The following is a 22,840-nucleotide window of genomic DNA, read 5'->3' as shown; positions in this document are numbered from 1 at the left end:
CTCCGGAAGCACATTGAAGGGCTCCGGAAATTTCGTCCACCTGGGGTTCTTTAACGTGCACTGACATCGCTAGTACACGAGCCTCTAGAATTTCGCCTTCATCGAAATTCATCCGCCGCGGCCGGGATCGACCCCGCGTCTTTCGGGTTGATGAGCTTCTGAGCCAGGAGAGGACGGTTGGCAGGACGGTTGGCAGAGGGCACTTGCTCGTGTTGGGTGTTGCCTGTGTTCGGGCGGTCCTTGGCAAGATGCAGAACGATCAACGACCGGTGCTCAGAAGCAAGCTCTTCTGATGGACCGAACGGAGCTAGTCCAGACACATGGGTGACAAGGCGGAGGAGCAGTGATCATGTCCTGACAAGCGGGGCCTGTTCACGGAAAGGAGCATGGAGCCACCTGCGGCTGTACACCGGACGAGAACTTGGAGCAGCCTGGTGTGGAGCAGCCGAGAACTTGGAATGCATCGGAGCCACGCGGAAGCAGCTCGTCTTCGTGGCGCATTGTCTGGCGGTGAGAGTGCTGTTGTGCTCGAGCACGCATTCCGCTGGCCTCCATGGAATTTGCGGCTTGCAGCATGTCATCCTGGCTCGTCGGCGCAGAGCCTTACTCCTCCTCCTCACTAGCGTCGGCTCGAGCCAATCCGAACGGTGGCCGGTGGCGTGACCTGATTGGAGCAGTCGAACGCCTGGCTGCCGCAACGGTCACCGGCGGCTATAAAAACAGCCGAACTGAGACGCAGCAGTCCGCTTCGGCGGACGCGGTGGTTGCGACGCGCGTCTTTACTCTCTCTTCTTCTCTTTCCTCTTATATTTCAACCCTCTTCTATCTGCACGTGGCAGCGGTAGTGGCTCGGCATGAGCCAGTCGGCCGGCTCGTGCACTTTTCGTCCTTCTCTCAGTCGCAACTAACACAGCAGCAGACGGGTAGCAGACGAGCCTTCAAGCCAGACAGACGCTTTCCGCAGGGCCTCGTCCTAACCCGTTGTGCACTCAGCCCTTGTATATATGATGTAAAGCCTTGTAAATATTGTATATAAACGTCCGTTCACTCACCGTCCCCTCGACCGTTCTTCGCTCAGCTCTGCGTAAAAGAAGCAGCAGGCTGAGATGCTCCAGTCACAACATTCTCCAGACCGCAATAAAACAAATAGCAGACCCTCCCAGGTAGCACCGAGCATTAGAATAGTGTTATAAAAATGTTATGTAAGTTGGAGTAATGTTACATGCTGCATAGTAAATTTACATTAACATTAAAAATTTACATATAACGTTATAAGTTACGTAGGAAATGTTACATTCACGTTCTAAACAAACGTTTTAATATAATCTTCTAAATTTTATTATAATATTAGAGTTGCAACTATAAAACAACATTGCAAATATATTTCGAGCACGGATTTCCAGACATTTTCTCACTGTTCGTAGAGTAAAGATGTTTTTCAAGATGTTTCCTCTGACAACGTAGGAAATGTTACATTCACGTTCTAAACAAACGTTTTAATATAATCTTCTAAATTTTATTATAATATTAGAGTTGCAACTATAAAACAACATTGCAAATATATTTCGAGCACGGATTTCCAGACATTTTCTCACTGTTCGTAGAGTAAAGATGTTTTTCAATTAACAGTATCTTGTAACCACATCTCTTAGATAGTACTCGCCATAGATTACATGAAGAGCCCCATTATTTTGTCACAAAACTTTAGTTATTACTCATTCCCCACTGTCACTCATGGGACATCCCACAGTAGCGAGTATATAAGCTCGGCGGCATGATATCTGTTTGGAGGTGAGTGAATACGAGTTGCTGTGCTGTAGTGTAGTGGAGTGTCGCTCTTGTTGGTTCTTGCAAAGTGTTGTAAGTTGTATGCCGTCACCGCTGGCAGGCCTGCATGCTTGTGCGGGGCTGCTTCACCATTTTCGAGAGTGTTCCATTTATGTTGTTTACATGTTTCATGAATTTTTGGGGAAGTTATTCGAAGATTTATATGTAACATTACAAAAACATTAAAAAAAAGGACATTAAGGACATTGAAATAACATTAGACCGTAACAGATATGTGACATTATCGCAATGTTTCGGTGCTACCTGTGCTGGTAGCATATGATGTTGCTACAACATTGCAGCAATGTTACCTATGTTGTACTTTGTTGCACAACGTTTAACAACTTGTTACAATGTTAGCACAACGTTGCAAAATGTTGCCCAACATTAGCACACTTATAGCAATGTTGTTTAAACATTACTGATGGAATGTTGCTGCAATATTAGACAACAACATCGCTAAAACGTTACACACGCAACACAGCACCAATGTTACACTGCCATATGTTAGCGTAACGTTGCAAAATTTTGTTTTGTTTCCCCATAGTGTGTAAATATATTAAGGCGAAAAACTAATGGCTCATACTCGCAGACATGACCCTGTGTGTCCGTCCATACATCTGTAGTGAGTCATACCTAGTCATTACTACTAAGAAGTAATGGCTAACTAGTCATTAACTAGTCAAATAATTAGTCATGTCTAACTAGTCATTAATCAGTCATCAACTAGTTAGTCATGACTAGTTGGTCATCCAATTAGTCATGGGTTATGACTAAGTCGCCCCGTAGCCGCCTTCTGTGTGCCTATGGCAAGCTGTGTGGAAAGGCTTTCACCTGGCGCACTTTGGATCGTCAAAGTGCACTCTGAATTTTTTTTTGTATCTAGCACGAAATATTCGTTGTCAAGCTTAACGCTGGTTTACAATACAGCAAGCACGAAAATTTATGGGGCGTCCCTATAGTGTTTAAGCGAGCTTTGAAAAAATTCGAAAAAGGTGGCGGTTGAAAAAGAAAGCTTTGTTTATTATTAAAAAGCTTTCAGCCGCGGAGGACCTTTTTAGTTTTGGAAAGCGTGCTAATCAGCTAAAATTGCTCATTGGTGTCTTGAAGGAATAGCGCTCTCGTAGCCGCGGTGAAGACGATAAATGTAAAAATAAAATATATATTCTGTCCAGCCGTGTAGCCCGAAGATATAAAATAAAACAGCGCAAGAGATGCGAAGTGGTGTCTCTGTATACCCAAGTACGAACATCCTGTTGGCAACAGCGAAACAACAAAGAATATGGTGGCTTCTAGCGGGAAGTAGGTGTATAGTGCACTAAAGTAGGTGTCAATCGGCCTCAATCTGTCCGCCGAATAACGCAATCGGGCCTAATCAAAGATTACAATGGTGTCAAAATGCTCGTCTAACTTGTGTAAGTGCAAAACAAGCGACTAGTGCATCGCGTCAGTCCTCGCCGGCAACGAGCGGAAACAACGAAGCGGGAACGTGGCGGTCTGCGAGCAACTGACCTCAACTGTACCGGTCACGACTGGTCCAAGTGGGCTGAGGGACTCGAGATCATTTTTGTAGGATGCAACACTACGGCGGATGCACGCAAGAAAGCGCCTCATCATAAGATCGGCGAAAAACACAGTAAGTCCCCTTACGCGTTTTACGCGTGGCTCAGATGGCTCCATTCGTGGCTCAGATGGCTCCCTCGGCACTGGTACTTTTGAAACGCCGACCTTGAGATAAAGAAGGAGATAATCCTTGCCTCAGTGCCGTCTCGTATCCGGAAGGGCACTATGCTGGAAGGGCGAATGTCTGAGTACATTGAATGCAGTGTGCCCGAAATCTTCAAGAGCGCCGACCGCGACGCGAGCGTGCCTGCTGCGCACAAGCGTGGTCAGCACCGTAGCCTACAACTCAGCCGAAACGTCAGACAGATGCCTTGAAGCGGGAAGTAACGATGACACACCAACTATCCCAGCTTTCCGCCTTGATTGCCTTGGAAAGACCTGAGGTCAAAAGATGCTTAGTCTAAACCCCGTAGTATTTATTAGATTGTGGTTGAAGCATTCTGGCGGTGTCCATTCCACTTGTAGCCTGGAGAATTTCTTTACTGGTTTCTTGTTACAGTTCATTTTCGCCGCTGACGTGTGATGTACAGGACATATATGGCTCTAGCCAATGAACGGATCCAGATTAAGAGTATTCCCCTATTTTTTGACGCCCATTATCCGCTACTGAGAAGTTCGAGGTGTAAAGCTTAAAATATCAGTGGGGCTGGAGGGAGCTGGAAGCGGAAGCAATTACTAATAAATTGTTCTAGTGCGACAAAAAGTGCTCTAAAGCGCCGTTGTGGTCTTCTTGTCGCGCGCGGGCTCAAGTCTCGAGCTCGGAAACTGAACCTGCTAATAATGTGCTTTGCTTCCCGTCTTCGTTTCTTTCTTTTTGGGCTTTATTATCTTTGTAATTCCACGCCACGATTGCTGGTTTGGCTCACATGGACTACCTCGAAAGGATGCCTTAAATTCCTATTGCTCTGTTTGTCATTCCAGCACTTGCAACCCAATGAGCAATTAAGTTTCTGTTGATGGAAATTGCTATTTGCGTTAGCATGGAAGGTAGATCTTGAGCGTTCTCTCCTTCTTGAAAGATGGCCGTGAGAATATCAAGATCAATTTTGATAAAATGTCACATGGTTTTATGTAACCAATCAGAGGCAAGTGCTGTGAAATTTTTAGGACAAATTTCTCCTGGTCGCTGGGGAAATAGATACTGTCAAAGTATTTTCCCTCGAGAAGACGAAGTGATGGGCCCTGCCACTTGGCACCACAAAAGAAACTCAGTACAGATATTGAAATACTTGAGTGAGACCACACATATATGTCACATGTGGATCACAAAAACCTTGCGTCAACAGTATCGGAGGTCATTTTGCTCTAGCCATGTCACTTCCAGAGCATCACTAGCAGCTGAAAGCCTCGGTTTGCCTTTCTTGAAAGCCACTGCTGGGCGGAATTTTTCTTTGCATATGAATAGGTCCTAGAGACTTAAATTCAAGGCTCAAATTAAGTTTTATAAAGTAGTAATAGTCTGCCTTTCCATATGCAGGCAAAGAATGTGCACAAATGGCAATAAAAAGATCAAAATAATTTAGAGTAAATATGAACTGTAATGCCCTTAGACCCATTACATTCCAGTAATTAGTCATTTAATTACTTGTCCTTTTTTAACTTTATACATAATTCTTCAAAATTTGTCATGGCTCGCAATTCTCTCTAATTGTAGAATAGGTTTTGTATATCATTTGCTGCAATGGCTGATCACGCAACCTTCTGCGTTCTTGATTTTTAACTTTTCAGTGGCAGTGAAGAAAAAGTTTGCTAGAATCACAGAGAAGGTGCACTCATATGGAGCTGATTGACTATGCTATGCCCCATCAAGGATTAAGCAAAGGTGAGAAACTGTTTCTTGCTAAGTCGTTCCCCTCAGTGCTTTGTAAAATATGTGGAATGATGCAGCTGCTGCAAGTGCGAGATGCCCTTTAAGTGTATTGTGCTTGATGAGCACGACTATCAGCACATACTGTGGCATTCAACTTGTCCGACAGCAGGCCTTCGTCTGGACAATACCAGTGGAACAGTTGTGACAGCGGCTGCGTGGTAGTGTTGTGAACTAGTAATTCCATCGAATTTCTCTCCCTGCTCATGTTTTTCTTTTTTTATGTACAGTATCATTTAGAGAGACTCTCCTGGGACAACAAGGTTAAAAAACAAACGGAATGAGGTGTCCATATGAACCATCTGCAGTGCCGACTCTCAGCTATACCGTGCCTTGGTTGCGGACACAAATTTATTCTATCATGACCTCTCTGCAGTCATAGCACTGCACTGCAAAGAACATCTAAGTTCCGTGTTTCGCACGCTTCATGGCATGTTTATGTCAAAACATGTCTGTGGTATCAGTGATTGCATACAAAAGCTAGTAGAACATTTTTGTTCTTGCAGGTATTCTCCATGAGATTTCCTAGTTTTAAGTGCAACCTTTTTTTCTTACTTTGCAGCACTTGGGCTACACTCAGCAGGACTCGTGCAGGATGCAGCATTGCCGATTACAAGCCAGAAATATCTTCATTACTTGCGAGGTCAAGCTTCGGAGAGCAATAAAAAGTCTTACTAGTCACTCTGCAGATTTGTTTGTCTGTTTAATTAAGCACTGCCGTTCTTACAAGCTACTGGCTGGTCAAGCTATGAACGGCAGGAGCACAATCTTCAAGGTGTGCATGCAGCATGCGTGCATATATTGTATGTTACTGGAATGTTGTTATATGTATCCTGAAACATTCCATAACGTTGCTTAAACGTTTCAGCAATGATGCAGCAACATTGTTAGAACATGGCAGCAACGTTGTTGTGATGTTGCATGCTAACGTTAACTGAATGTGATTTCAAGAGGACATTATCCACGTTTTAGCAACGTTGTACTGAAACATTGCTGCAATGTTGCTGCAACATTTTGTGCTACCAGGGGATTATCTCATAACAGTTGGCCTCACCTGCTCGGCGACAAAGTCAGTGTACATGGTCTTGTTGAGGTATTAGCGGGGTCGCAGCGGAGCACCAGACAGAGACGACCAGCGTGGCAGGCTTCTAGTTCCGGACTGCGCGTGCCGGGCGTGCGCTCCGAGCACGCGCTGTCGTTCTTTATTTTCTTTTGTCGCGGGAACGCCGATCTCAGCGCCTGCGCTTTATAGCGTCGCCGGGCGCTACAGGGCCCCCCGCCTAGACGGAACGTCGGAATGTACGTGCCGACGGGGCAGAGATGGAGTAGCCACGGCAGGCAAGCAGGCAGCTAGAGTAACAGTGTCCCCACGGGGTCGCTACAAGGTCCGGTAAGTTCAGGTCAGAGGCCGGGAAGAGCAGTCGGGTGGAGTGCGCCGGCTCAGGTGGACGAGCCTGGCTGCTGCGCAAGGGGCGAATGATGCAGAAAGGGGATGGTGATGACAGCGGCAGCCGACATGAAAAGTCACCCAGGAAACGTCGACGGGATGGCCGGAAACAAGTATTGACGGCAACTGGTAGGGCTGACAGTGCGCTCGAGGATAGCCTGAATATACACTGGCGGCCAGTCTTGCGAGCGTTTGCAGTGCGTTGCCCCAGAGGGTGTGGCAGATGGTGCTCGAGGCGGCGAAGCAACTTCAAGGCAGGCGTAGGCGGAGTAAGCAACGGGCGGCTGCCATCTGGCGGGAAAGCCATGGCCGACTCGATACTGGTAGCACTAGTTGAAGTAGGGCAGAAGTCCGGCACATGAGCATCGAAAGGAACGGGATGCGCTGGTGCTCCGACCACAGGCAGTGCTGGATGGGGCCCGCCCAAACGCGTCCATGCCGCAAGCAGGCCACCACCTTCGGTGGCTGTGTCGTCTGTCGCGGAGGCAGAGTCACTTGCGAAGCTGGCAGATGCCCAGAGAGCCATGGTAAGCGGTGCGGGTTGCGCATTGTGAGCGACAGGGCTCTGATGGGGCTTGCAGGCGCGGCTCGCGATAGGAAGGACAGATGGGCTCACCGGGAATGGGCATGAGGTGGCGGCCCAGCTAGCGGTGTCAAGCTGCTTTGAAGATGCAAACACCGGCGGGGAGCAAGAAGGGCCCACATCAGTGGACTGGTCGGGCTTGAGAGAAAGCGCTGACACCGGGTCAGGAACCTTTTCAGGCAAAGTGGGGCTGGTGGCAACCGCCATGCCTGTTACTGCTGTCACCGGGTTGGCCTTCTCACCCTGCTCCTGATGACGATTAGTGCTCTGCGGACCTTCTGAGGGGCTGGGAGTGTGACAACCAGGCTTGGTCGTTGTCGAGGGCTCTTTAGCATCAGCGGGCGACGGCTTCAACCTCACAGAAGAGGCCTGCAGAGCTGTTGGCGGTAGTGACGAGGTAGATGGAGATGCCGGAAGCCTCGGCACGGCTGCTGCCGCAGAGTCGTCGTTGGCTGCAGGAGGCTCTGGCGACAACGCCACTGAAGCGCCAGGAGGCAGCGCCAGAGACGCGGGTCGGATAGTGGTGGGAGCAGGACGCGAGGCGGAGCTCGTGCGGATCCCACCTGGTGTGGCGTCGAGAGAGACAGTCGGGCTGGAGACGCTGGACTGGAGTGGCGGCGATGCGGCGAGGGGCTGCTGAGGCGGGCCGGATGCTGATGAAGGTTGCGTGGGCGCGAGCGAGGCCGGTGCAGGGCCAGAGGCTGGCGGCGGCGAAAACGGGTCCGCTGCGTCGTAGAGCGGCGGCGGAACGTAGTAGGCGCCGAAGTACGCCAAGACGGCCGCACGCAGCTCATCGTATGGCCGGCCGCCGAAAGCAGAGTAGGTGAGCCGACGCAGGAGGTCGGCCGGGAGGATGTCACAAAGGACTTCGTGTTTGAACGGCTGGATGGTGATGCCGTTCAGGTACATCGCAGCCCCCAGTTGGCGAACCACCCGCCGACGCCTGCAGGCCGGAACGCCGGGAGCGGCGGGTCGAAACTTGGGTGCTGCCAGTACGCCATGCTGGAACGCCGCTGAGATAGAAGGCACGGTTCGCCAGGTCACCACTGTTGAGGTATTAGCGGGGTCGCAGCGGAGCACCAGACAGAGACGACCAGCGTGGCAGGCTTCTAGTTCCGGACTGCGCGTGCCGGGCGTGCGCTCCGAGCACGCGCTGTCGTTCTTTATTTTCTTTTGTCGCGGGAACGCCGATCTCAGCGCCTGCGCTTTATAGCGTCGCCGGGCGCTACAGTCTGTTCTGAAAGTAGTAGGACTAATTTTTTTAAACAAAATATATTCAAGAGAATAGTACAAACGATTACAATTTTTCAAGGTAGCACCCTTCCGCACCTACACGCTGCTGCCAATGAGGTTTACAGTTTTCGTACGCCTCCAGGAACGCCTGGACCGGAATGCTGTTTAGCTCCCTCGTCACGGCCTGTTGAACCACCTGTACCGATCCGTGATGTTTCCCCTCGAGCGTCGATTTTATTCTCGGGAATAGCAAAAAGTCTGGCGGGGCCACGTCGAGGCTGTAGGGGGGCTGAGGCAGCGTTGCCGCCTTGTGCTGGGCAAAAAATCGGCGCCCTCATTCACATCATGAAGTAGATCCTACCGGTTGGAGTTTTCCTCCTCTGACAACACTGCCGGCACCAACTTCGCGCACGCTTTCCTCATGGATAAGTTTTCTATCACGATCTCAAAAACTTGTGTTTGAGGAATGCTGAAGTCATCAGCCATCATTCTGATACTCATTCTACGATCACTCTTAAGTAAACGTTTCACTCGCTACACATTTTCGTTGGTCTTGCTGGTCGAAGGGCGTCTGGAGCGGTCGTCTTCCTCCACTCTTTCCTTACCTTCTCGGAACAGCTTGTGCCACTCAAAAAACACCTGATCTACCCATGGAAGCCTCACCGTAGGCCTCCTTAGTCATGTTGTGATTCTCTTTGCCCGTTTTACCAAGATTTATTCAAAATTTAATCGCATATCGCTGATCCAGTAAACGCTCGATGATTCTGCGTGACGAGACGTTTCGACATGGGTCCGCAGTACAAGCGACCTCCTTTCTTCAACGGCCGAGAGCCGACTGTCGATTTTCCCCAGCATTGCCAATATCCCCCTTCAACGATCCTGCACGCCCAGACCGCCTCTCGTCCGCCTGTTCGCCCAGGAAAAAACCAGTCCTACTACTTTCAGAACAGACCCTGTATATCATCATCCCCACCCGGGACGACGCCTTCCGAAGATACATCCTGAGATCAACCTCCAGGTGCAAGGCAACCCGATCCCTCGTACAGATCCCATCAGGATCTTGGGCTTACACCTACAGACTAATGGTAGCAACAACGCCATGCTCCAACGCATCGACCAGTCGGTGGTACAGAACGGACGCCTCCTTAAGCGAGTTTCCAACAAGCATCATGGTATGCGAGAGTCCAACCTCCTGGGCCTCGTTCAAGCCTTCATCTGCTCCCGCATCACCTACTCTGCACCCTACCTACGTATCACTCGTGCCGAAAGCGAACGGCTAGAGGCGTCACTCCGAAAAGCGTACAAGACGACCCTGGGTCTTCCCATGTCCACAGCTACCCATACGCTCATGGCTCTCGGAATCTCTAATACCGTGAGTGAACTTATTGAAGCAACCCTCTCTGCCTAATACGAGCGGCTATCACTCACACACGCTGGCCGAGTGGTACTGTAGCAAGTTGGGATCTCCCCGCCGAGAGTGACCCCGAGGTATGCTGAACTTACCACGGATTATGTCTAAATCTCCGCATCCTTCCCACTCCCAAACAGATGAACCCGGAAATAATACGGGCCGACCGTGCACGTCAATTCGAGAAACGCTTCAGCGGACGTCCGGACGTCACGTGTACGGACGCCTCTTGCCATCCCTCGAAGCCAGCGACTGTGGCGGTAGCTCACGCCCCTCACCGCAGCTCGTACACAGCCTGCAGCATTCGCAATGCAGAAACAGTCACCGCGGCAGAGGAGGTTGCCATTGCGCTAGCGCTAGCCGGCCCTAATAAGAAAGTCGTCATCAGTGATTCTCAATAGGCTATCCGCAGCTACGATGCTGGCCGTATCTCTTCCCATGTGCGCTTTCTACTGCACCCTCTTCCACCTCTCGCTTACTTCCTTGGGCTCCAGCCCATGAATAGCTCAGCGGAATCGCCCAGGCACACATTCTCGCCCGAGATCTGAGCTGCCGAGCCGAGTGTATGATCAACCTCCCTGCTTCCTGTGACACTTATCTCTCACGCGCTTCTCTACTGACCACTTACACGGACATACTCCAGCACTACCAGCTCGAAAGATGTCTCTGTCCTTCCGCACACCGTGATCTAACAAGACACGAGGCCGTCGAATGGCGCAAACTACAAACTGGCAGTTTTCCAAACCCCTTCTTATAGAGCAGGATTTTTACGCAAGAGATAGACCCCATGTGCAAAAAACTGCTCCACTCCGGCCACTCTCATACACATGGAGTGGACTTGTACACACGACAACACAACCAACTCAAACACCCCAGAGACGTGAGAGTCTCTCCTGCGTACTTTCGAGCCAGCAGACCGATGCCGGCTTATCCAGCACGCGGTGGAGGCCGCGGTGGAGACGGCAGTCGCCGCAAGGGCTTACTGAGCACTCACGTTTGACAGTGGCCTTGATGCTCTCGGCGAGTCGCTGGCGGTCGCGCTTCCTCCCTTCAGCCGTGAGCACGACGGCTGCTGCAGGCACCTGTTCCAGCTCTTTGTGTGGCAAACCCACCACGGACACCTCGGCGATCTCGGCTGCGTGTTCGCGAAGAAGCAGCTCTTCCAGCTCGGCAGGAACTACTTGGTCGCCCATGCACTTTATCATCTGCTTCAGCCTGTCCACGATGTAAAACCGGCCGTCCTTGTCGTAGTAACCGCAATCACCTGCAAATGTCATTCGCGTGAAGTGGAAAAAATGAGCTACTTAATATAAGTTCTTGTGGGTGTGTATTTTGCTCAATATAAACAAATATAAGCTAAGAAGAGGCATGCAATGGCAAACAACGATATTTATTACTACCTACTCTCGTGACTCGGTGAGCTCAGCAGACATCAACTGACTGCTGCTCCTACGGGAGTGCTTGCGCTCAGCCCCACCCGTCTGGCTCCCTGTAATGCCACACCTTATGAGGCATTATTCTGTTCAGAGATAATTAAAACAACAATACATGAACTCATGCCTTTGTGTAATCACCGCGCATGTCTGTACAGGGTGTGGATGGGACTTTCCTTCAGCGCAGCCGTTGCCTATGTGACCTCCGTACCTAGCGGTGTTTCTCACGTAAGGCTGAAAAAGGATTCGAAGGGGCCTTCTGTGAATTTTGTGCTGCATTGAATAATTTACAGGTGCATTTACCGTAAGACAGTTAAGAGAGGCTAGGACCAGCGGTACGCCAGTGCGCGAGTAAGATTTACCGAGAAGCCTTCGCAGGCAGCATAAATACATTTAACATAAAATTAACATTTCGAGAATGTCTACTACGAGTAAGATGTTAGCGTTCCACAATAGTACCCATCAGGGTCAATTGCAGAGCAAATACATTTTATCAACTTATGCTCTCTATGTTAAACTCCAAAAATATTTATTTATTGTACCCTCAGGGCCCGAAGACATTACAGAGGGGATTGGGGATACATAAAAATTCAGCCTAAACAGCAACAAAAAGGTGAGAAAACAAAAATAAACCAGAAATACATGACAAAGTGAAAACACAGGAATAGAAAGGCAGTGGGGATACATCAAAAAACAGTGTGTACGCAGTAAATGCAATTTTTATACAGTAATAAACGAGACATACTCAGAAAGAAACATTAAGGACTTTACGAAATGCAATATTATCAGAAATACCTGCGATGTCTTGGGGAAGGTGATTCCAGCTGACTGAAGTTCGTGGTATGAATGAGTCATGAAAACATTTGGTGTGACAAGATGGGACTCCAACTTTATGACGGTGATCAACGCGTGGTGATATGTACGATGGTCTTGACAGTAACTTAGGTTTGAGAAAGCTGGTGTGGTAAATTTTATGAAAAAGAACAATGAGGCTATTGATCTGCGGTGGGAAAGAAGGGGTAGGGGCAAACTTGATTTTATGGCGGTTACATTACTTGTTCGGTGATAATTAGAAAGAATGAAACGACATGCGCGCTTCTGCACAGCTTCCAAATCTGAAACGAGTGAATCGATGTCAGGGCGCCAGACAGATGATGTATATTCTAACTTGGACCGTATTAATGTTTTATAAAGTAATAATTTTATTGAACTAAATGAACGTGAGAAATTTCTGCGAAGGTACCCAAGCATGCGATGAGCGTTATTTATTATGTATTCCACGTGAGTTTTCCAAGACAGGTTACAAGAAACGTAAACACCCAGATATTTATAAGATAACACTGTTTCGAGAGACACGTTGTTAATGTGATAAAAAGAAGAGGCATTAGAGAGAGGAGAAATGCGTACATGTTTACACTTATTAATGTTTAGTTGCATGTTCCAAATAAAACACTAGTCAAGTACGTTGTTAATATCGGATTGAAGAGAAGAGACATCATTACCATCTTTAATTTCGCGGTAAATAACACAGTCATCGGCAAAAAGATTAATTGAAGAAGAAATGTTAGCCGGTAAGTCATTTACATAGATGAGAAAGAGGAGGGGCCCAAGAACTGACCCCTGAGGCACGCCGGAACGGACAGGCAAAGAATGAGAGTTTATATTGTTCGCTGTTACAAATTGTGAACGGTTAGAAAGAAAGCATTGTAGCCATGCAAGAACATTAGGGTCTATATTAAGATTGCTTAATTTAAGAAAGAGAAGCTCATGGGAAACAGTGTCAAACACTTTCGAGAAGTCCAGAAATATGCAGTCTGCCTGACAGCCGTGGTCAAGGATGCAATGAAGGTCATGTGTGAAACATATTAGCTGAGTTTCGCATGAAAAATACTTACGAAAACCATGCTGGGCAATGTTGAAAAATGAGTTAGATTCTAAAAAAGAGATGAGATGGGAATTTGCACGGAATACTAGTGAGCGATATAGGTCGAAAGTTATCAGGAGAATGTTTATTTCCGGACTTATGCAGTGGAATCACCTTCCCAATTTTCCAATCATTAGGAATACAACCTGTTGCAAGAGACTGTTCAAACAATTTAGTAAGAATTATGGAACAATAATACTTTGTATTAATTAAAAACTTCGAATTAATGTTGTCAACACCGCAGGAAGAGGAAACCTTAAGATGTTTTATGCTTAAGATATTCTTAAGCTTCACTGAGGTGAAAGTGAGCAGTACAAGGAGAAAAGTGCGATGAAAACACCGCGATGGAGCAGGTATATTCTCCTGACACAAAACGGGAGAAATAAGAAGGGAATTGACGCAGAATGTTTGCTTGTAAAGTACGAAAGGCAGGAGTTTAATTCAGCCAATGCTGTCAAGAGAGCAGAAGTGTTCGAACCAGTTATTTTGGTCGCAGTAGGTGTAAAATTTTCGTTGTAGGAACTTGGGAGTGTTGGAAATGGGCTATATTTCGAACAGAGACTAAAGTTTGGTTAAGTATTTACTGCTGTAAAACAATAACTTAGGATATTTTTATAGTAAAAGCACCAACATTTCATGTATTCCGCATGTGACAAACTCCTTACATATCCTTTTTTACAGGATGAAACTAACTTCTTTTCCTGTGAATTTTCGCATCTTCTCTATTCATTACCTTGATACGCATTCAACGTTAGGCTTGCATATTCTACGGTGCCACGTACTGGCTTAGGGTACGCGCATCAGTTTGCTTTGTCGATACCATCCTCGGCTCGTTTTAAAAAGCAAGAAATTTATTTTCTGCTTCTGGATATTCACAGGGTGGCACGCCGAAGACGATTCGTAATTATGAAATGTCTCTGACAAATGACCAGCGCTACTTTATTACTTAAAAAGTTGACTATAATATTTCAGCTAACCAGCTCGCCACTCAGCATGTGGGGACTAGGAAAGAAACTGTCTTTTTATTAAATAAAACTAGTTAAAAAAAATTAGGCTTGTATAGAAAGATAATAAGAAATGACTACACCTCCTTACTCAAAAGGCATGTTCCTTGTTTCATTTTTTGAGCATTTGTTCATTTTTCAACGTATTCCCCTTTTCCTCTGCATTCACCGCAATCGGGGAGTTTCACAATGCGCCTCACGTAGAACTCTGTTCCTCCCTTGTAGAGAGATCGACGCACTGCTGGGAGCGCCTCTCCTCTCTGGTATTGTTGCCCTCGCAATTCCAGATCAGGGCAGATCAGACTTCCAGATCAGGGCTGGCTGCAAGGCGGTTGAAATAGAACTTCCCACCACCTTATTTCAGTTTTAACCACAGTTAGCTGGCCAGTGCAAAGTTATACATTGTTTGATAAAACTTGTGCAGTGTACACATCAACACATATTGTTGTTCCAGGCTCACAGAAATTAACTAAAATGAGACCTCCCTGTCTTTCGATAGTCTGTGCACATGTTTCTGCAGAAGAAGACGCAGTTTTTGCTTTTTTTGTTGAAGGAGAAAGTTTGAGTGGTGGTGCTATGTGATCCGCCTTTTCGTTTCAAGCTCGAAGTGGTGAAACCACATTTCATCGTTACTGACAATGCCGAGCAGGAAAACATTGGCTTGCCTTTGGTATCGTTGGAGAAAATGTGAAGTCACAGTTCCGCGCCGAACTGTGAGGCACATGGTCCGTAGGAGCCAAACCCGGCGGGCACAAATCTCATGGAAACCTAAACTTTCCTTCAGAACCACCTGGATACGCTTACCTAAGCCTTCAGTCACCTCCTTAACTGCACTGTGCTATGTTTAAAACATTCTCGATATTTCATCTATTTTTGTTCGCCTGTCCTCTTTTATGAGCACACCAACGGTCTCCCTCTTGGCTTCCGTCACGGCTGCCCGAGGGCGACCACTCCACGGTAGTGATGCAAAACTATCGATAGTACTATCAATACTATCGATAGTTGAGTCACTATCGAACTATCGATGGTATTGATTGTTAACATTCCTCTAACTACTAATGTTGTGCTGTATGCCGATGACACAAATGTGTTTTTTCAGGCACTAATCTACAAACACTTTGAAAAGCAATCGAATGTCTGGCTGAAAGAGTTAATTATCTGGCTCTCTGTTAATCAACTTGAATTGAATGTTAGTAAAACAAAATTTATGCTTTTCTACGCAAAAAATAAGCCAGTAGATCACCACATCTCACTTCAGTTTAATAACTTAAGAATTGAAGAAGTGCTTAGCGTTCGGTTTCTTGGTGTGTATTTCCGCAGTGATCTTGGGTGGACAGATCACGTGAATAGCGTCTGATTGAAAATGACCCGATCGTTATGTGTGATTTATCGAATTAGACGCCTTCTGCCGCAACAGGATAAAAAACAATTATGTTTTGCTCTGGTTCATTGTCACCTAGTATATTGCAATCTAGTATGGTTTACCTGCAATAAAACTGATTCACATAGATTATTTTCTCTCCAGAAAACAGCCTTACGTGCCTTATGTCCAAATACACCTAATGAAACAAATCTCTTTAAAACTTTTCATGCACGCAGTTTCCTTAACTCCTACAACTTTAGTTTAGCGATTCACATTTTTCATAAAATTAAAGAAGATTTGACTTCTTTCCGAAATATGTATCTTTCTAGAAATATTAAATACGAACTGCGCACGGTTTCTCTATCTACCATAAGATCGAGAACAAATTATGGAACGCAAAGTGTAAATAATCAAATTGCAGCTTTATGTAATGCGCACCCATCTTCAGTGGAAATAGCTCAGGAAGCTACGAGTTCTATTGCTTTTAAAAAGAAATTGAAGTTGCTTTTTCCTATTTTGTAATTTTGTGTTTATTTGAGTTGGTTGGCACTGTTTTTTGCTGTTTTTTGTTTTTATCAGTGTTCTGGATTTCTCTCTTTCTTGAATATTTGTACTCCATTGTCTGTTGTCAATTTTGCAAAAGACTTTCAATTTGCTAGTATTAGTTGTGTTAGTTGTATTAGTAGTGCGGGCGTAACGGTGTCATGTTTGATTCTTAAGATATCAGGAGTGTCTTTTTTTGTTTCCTTTCGAGATTAGGCATGTTACCTTAAAGTATGCTGTTCCTTTCTTGTAAAGTTGTTTTTTAAGTTGGTTTTTTTGCATATGTGATTTGCCGTCTTGTCACCTGTGTCCTGATGTGTTAGCCGGGGTGTTGGCCTCGTCAGGAGGCATGCTTTGTCTGCCTCCTTTTGTCCCTCCCCGGGGCATATTGTAAATATGGCCGAATAAACATTTCATTTCAGTTCAAAAAGACTATCGATAGTACTATCGATAATACTATCGATAGTTCTATTGATAGTACTATCGATAGGCCTATCGATACTACTTGTTATATATAGTACTATCGATACTATAAAATCAACCACGCGTGCCCACTGCATCCTAAACTTGGTTTCGAGAGTGTGGTGTGGATGTGATGGTATCAGTTGCTGACAGGACTCGCCCGTTTTGCAGCCTACGCGTCATCGAGCTCACCAGATGTTCCCTACGTAAAGTTTCTGGATAAAATGTTAGCGTGCAAATGTCCTAGTTGCGAAGCATGTGTGCGAAAACTATTTCTGCAGCGGTTACGTCAGCAAGACGACTTCTGCAGTGCACAATAATGTCGTGTAAGCCAGCACAACTAGTGCTGTTTGTTCTTTCATTGGATGCAGTTCCAGGTATTTTTCCGAACTGTCCCAGTGCACGTTAAAGAACCACAGCTGGTCGAAATTTACCCAGAGACCTCTGCTACGGCACCCCTCATAGCTTTAGTCTCTTTGGGACATTAAGCCTCATGAGATCGTCAAAGCAATCAGGTATCGCAAATGATTTGGTTATATCGCTGGCCAACCAATGCATATCAATATTGTTACTATCAATAGTCTTACCATCGACAGTTTCACTATCGATAGTCATGCTATCGATAGCGCTACTATCGCTAGTAGTACTACCGCTAGTAGAATCGATAGCAGACTATCGATAATACTATCGATAGTCTATCAATAGCACTATCGATAGTTTTTTACACTATCGATAGTTTGTAGTTTCAGAAAAACTATCTGCACTATCGATAGTCAATTTTCCGATAGTTTTGTATCACTACTCCATGGACGATCTTAGGTGCTCGTTTGGTCCCCTTAGAGATATTTCCCCTCTCTTGCCGCATTCTTCAAGCTCATGCGCGCATCGGCATAGACAAGCCGATCTTATTTCCTCTGCCGCGTTGACAAATCTACAAATCACTCTTCAATTCCATTATTCCGGGGACTACATTAAAGCAACTAAGCAAAGGGGCCACGCCAGCCACACCTCTTCGCGCTTCCACTCTTGTGGACAAGTTTGCACTCAGTTTTCCAAATAAAGGGAGAGGGCGTTCCATGCGGAACAGTTGCGTACCTGACTTGCACCAGCCATCCACGTCGAAGAGCTCGGCGGTCTCTTTGGGTCTTTTGTAGTAGCTTTTCACCATGGAGGTGCATCGGTAGCAGATCTCACCTATCTGATGAGGACCTAATTTTAGGCCGGTCGCCACATCCACCACCTAGAAAATCAGGACGGGCAGGATCAAATTCTGCGGAGGCGAAACATTATATTTGGCTTGTGCAAAAGTATTTCTTCACAAGAACAAATGAAACCTCGCCTTATGTCTTATAAGTACGAAAGTTTGCATTAAGTTTTCTTTCATTTAGCAACTCGATATGCGATATAAGAGTGCTATTTATCTTATTTCGTACCTCTGATGTAACTATAAGGTACTGATGTCCAAAGCAGAGTTCTATGGTTTTGCGTACAATTTCACCAAAATGCAGGGGATGGTGAAGAAAAGCGCGATACAAATCTGCCGATAATTGCACTCGCTTTATTTAAAAGTGTCATAAAACAAACAATAGAAAATATTTGCGTCCAATCTGGCATTGCATTTACTACATATTAAAAAACTAGCTGATGTGGAACACGTTGAAATGTATTGACATTAGAATACTCTGAACGTCGCATTTTGTCCCGCCTCTTTACAAAAAATCAGACAAAAGGAAGAAACCTTCGCCAATAATACACAACCGAGTTGTTCAATACATTCCCGCAACGTTGGCTCCATCTGTATCAACATCGTAGTTTTTATCCTATCTACACGACAGCGAATTTATTTTCAGAGAACCTGGAACACTTTTGTTCCATGACCAGCGACAGGCTTGGCAGTTCTTACATCCAAGGCTGGCGTGTCTCCCGAGTACGGAATGAGTTCAGTTCAGTTTTATTCCTTAAATGTCTCCACTCAAGCGGTTGTTACATGAGTGGTGGGATTGCAGTTGAATACAGGATAACAAACTACGATGATTATTTAGCATTGCAAATAATCAGCTACACACTCTTTAAAAGCAGGTTATGCAGCGATGGCGACGATATCATAGGGTAGGCTGTTCGAGTGTGTAGCTGCTCAAAAAAAGAAAGACGCAGAAAACATAGTAGTATGTAGTGGCATGGTACTATGTGTTTTCAGTTCTGTGCCTTCGCAACTGATTTTTTTCTTTTTGTCTCACGACTGTCGCTATTTCGCATAGTCGCTGAGGAATCAGGCCCATAGAATCAGCTCCGCGCAGGCGGAGCCGATTCTATGTTGTTTCAGAATGCTCTAGCAACTTTCCACGCTTTATCTCGAAATTTTGATATCAGCTTTAAATTGTGCGCGGCCGAGAGCGGCGGCTATTCTGTTCGACGAGCGCCGAGCACGCTTGCTTGAGTCATTCAGTCCATTCTGGGCGCAAGTCAGCCCCACAAACAGTTTTCTTTCAGAAGAACTTTCGGCTCTCTCCGTCACCACTACGTGCAATCTAGTGGAGGCGCTAAAGGATGTCCCTGCCGCCCTCAGCCCCGGGTGTCACAAAAGGAGCCCGAACCGTTCCGAAGAAGCCGATCACGAGAAAGCCGCAGAAGTCGACCCAACCGAAGACGAACTGTGAAGCAGCCGTCGTCTCCAGAGGCGTTCACCTAATACGGCTAATACGGGCTACCTCCGGACAGCACGCGAGCAAAGAAGGACTCCTCAACTCCGACCTCAGCCATGGCTGCGACACCAGTCCCCACTATTTTTCGCCAACCTCGATAGTCACCGGTGCTCAACTGTTTGCCGGACGGGGAAAGAACACTACAGCGGAGCGAAGTAAAGGAGTGGTAGGCGGAAGTCGCTTCGAGGATGGCGTCCATTGTCCTGAAAAACTTTTCTTTTCATGCAAAATGATGCGCATTGTTGAGGGGATTGGTTTCGTTTGGTTTATGCTGTTTATGTCCCAAAGCTACTCAGGCTATGAGAGACGCCGTAGTGAAGGGCTCCGGAAATTTCGACCAACTGGGGTTCTTTAACGTGCACTGACATCGCACGGTACACGGGCCTCTAGAATTTCTCCTCCAAAGACATTCTAGCCGCCGCGGCCGGGATCGAATCCTCGTCTTTCGGGTCAGCAGCCGAGCACCATAACCACTAAGCCACCGCGGCGGCTGTTGAGGGGATTGAGATTTCAGCTTGCTTTATGTTCAAGTTAGTGGGTAATGAAACAGCCGTCACGTTGTTTTTTGACAAAAGGCGCGTCCTATAGCCTGAATACCTCTAGTAAGTACACGGTTAATGAAACTAGGGAGAATGCATTTCTTTCCTGGCACACTTACTGATTTGTATTTTTATTGCGAAGCAATACTACTTTCGCTACCACCTCAGCCCGTGCCGTGCCGCGGCCGCATAGCCACGCTTGACCTTTCGCGTGACCTCGCTGCGTGACGTCATACCATCTGTGTAAAAACGGGGCCCCATCTCACGCCGTCGCCTTGCGCGGCGCACAGCCACGGCCTGACTCCCGCTCCTCTCACCAGGGGCGCTGCGCGCTATGTGACGTTATGAATACAAATACCTCGGGATATGGCTAAACGAAGGGCCGATATACACGGAAAAGCACGAACAGGCTCTTAGGGCAAAAGGATGAAGAGACGCCGGGATAATGAAACATAGGGCAATATGGGGGTACAAAAAATATGAAGTACTAAGAGGTATTTGGAAAGGTATAATGGTGCCGGGACTTACTTTCGGCAATGCGGTGCTGAGCTTAAGGACAGAAGTTCAGTCGACATTAGACGTAAATCAGAGAGCTTTTTGAAGATTAGCACTAGGTGCCCACGGCAAAACCACAAACGAGGCAGTACAAGGGGATATGGGCTGGGCATCGTTCGAAGCACGGGAAGCTAAGAGTAAAATACTATATGAAGAACACCTGAGGAAATTGGACGATAACAGGTGAGCAGCTAAGATATTTAAATATTTATACAGAAAGAGCGTTGACTCACAGTGGCGGAAAAGAACTAGAAAACTAACCAGTAAGTATGCAGGTGATGAGGACGGAGAAAGAAAGAGCATTAAACGACAGGTTAACAACACGGAAGTTATAAATTGGATGAATTCAATGGAAAAGAAACATAGTGTAGAACTATATCGATACTGGAAAAGGCAGATCAGAAAAGAATTTTTCTATGATAACTCAAGAGGCAGTGCCCTCCTTTTTGAAGCTAGGTCAGGGTGTCTTAGAACGCGCAGCTACAAAAAGAAATTTAACGAAGAAGATGACACATGTGCATTGTGTGGTAGATCTGTGGAAACAATTGAACACCTCATAATCAAATGTGATGGTATCCATGTGAATGTCGATGCAGGCGCAGTCACTCTTCCTGAGGCCCTAGGGTTTAAAGATAACAATGGTCATGTAAATAAATCTGCAGTGGAAGTCAGCAAAAAGCGATTGGAGGATTGGTGGCTGCAAAGCAGAGATGTGGCATAAGGTTACAATTGTAGGAAACCGTAGGTAAAGATGATGGCGATTCTTAATGAGAATTGCCAACACAGTAAACAAAAAAAAGAAGAAAAAGAAAAGCTGAGCATGGTGGCATTTGCCACCACCCCGTTTCAAAGGGGGCGCTCCCATCCATCCATCCATCCATCCATCCATCCATCCATCCATCCATCCATCCATCCATCCATCCATCCATCCATCCATCCATCCATCCATCCATCCATCCATCCATCCATCCATCCATCCATCCATCCATCCATCCATCCATCCATCCATCCATCCATCCATCCATCCATCCATCCATCCATCCATCCATCCATCCATCCATCCATCCATCCATCCATCCATCCATCCATCCATCCATCCATCCATCCATCCATCCATCCATCCATCCATCCATCCATCCATCCATCCATCCATCCATCCATCCATCCATCCATCCATCCATCCATCCATCCATCCATCCATCCATCCATCCATCCATCCATCCATCCATCCATCCATCCATCCATCCATCCATCCATCCATCCATCCATCCATCCATCCATCCATCCATCCATCCATCCATCCATCCATCCATCCATCCATCCATCCATCCATCCATCCATCCATCCATCCATCCATCCATCCATCCATCCATCCATCCATCCATCCATCCATCCATCCATCCATCCATCCATCCATCCATCCATCCATCCATCCATCCATCCATCCATCCATCCATCCATCCATCCATCCATCCATCCATCCATCCATCCATCCATCCATCCATCCATCCATCCATCCATCCATCCATCCATCCATCCATCCATCCATCCATCCATCCATCCATCCATCCATCCATCCATCCATCCATCCATCCATCCATCCATCCATCCATCCATCCATCCATCCATCCATCCATCCATCCATCCATCCATCCATCCATCCATCCATCCATCCATCCATCCATCCATCCATCCATCCATCCATCCATCCATCCATCCATCCATCCATCCATCCATCCATCCATCCATCCATCCATCCATCCATCCATCCATCCATCCATCCATCCATCCATCCATCCATCCATCCATCCATCCATCCATCCATCCATCCATCCATCCATCCATCCATCCATCCATCCATCCATCCATCCATCCATCCATCCATCCATCCATCCATCCATCCATCCATCCATCCATCCATCCATCCATCCATCCATCCATCCATCCATCCATCCATCCATCCATCCATCCATCCATCCATCCATCCATCCATCCATCCATCCATCCATCCATCCATCCATCCATCCATCCATCCATCCATCCATCCATCCATCCATCCATCCATCCATCCATCCATCCATCCATCCATCCATCCATCCATCCATCCATCCATCCATCCATCCATCCATCCATCCATCCATCCATCCATCCATCCATCCATCCATCCATCCATCCATCCATCCATCCATCCATCCATCCATCCATCCATCCATCCATCCATCCATCCATCCATCCATCCATCCATCCATCCATCCATCCATCCATCCATCCATCCATCCATCCATCCATCCATCCATCCATCCATCCATCCATCCATCCATCCATCC

At 46.7% G+C, this 22,840-nt stretch overlaps 1 protein-coding gene across 1 annotated transcript in view; it reads right to left on the bottom strand.

The window, feature by feature from the left end:
- The window catches only part of LOC149367826 (uncharacterized), a 191,573-nt gene that overhangs the window by 20,575 nt on the left and 148,158 nt on the right, over positions 1-22,840 (bottom strand). The window contains exons 8-9 of the mRNA XM_089575339.1: positions 17,813-17,957; positions 10,983-11,252 (exon numbers count right to left, since the gene is read on the bottom strand). Of these exons, the coding sequence (XP_089431465.1) occupies positions 10,983-11,252; positions 17,813-17,957 (415 nt within the window). The remainder of the gene's footprint in view (positions 1-10,982; positions 11,253-17,812; positions 17,958-22,840) is intronic.

The sequence above is a fragment of the Amblyomma mixtum genome, chromosome 1 (assembly GCF_055824585.1).
Source record: "Amblyomma mixtum isolate Tamu chromosome 1, ASM5582458v1, whole genome shotgun sequence".
NCBI classification, from domain to species: Eukaryota; Metazoa; Arthropoda; class Arachnida; order Ixodida; family Ixodidae; genus Amblyomma; species Amblyomma mixtum.
This window is presented reverse-complemented; position numbering and strand designations above follow the sequence as displayed.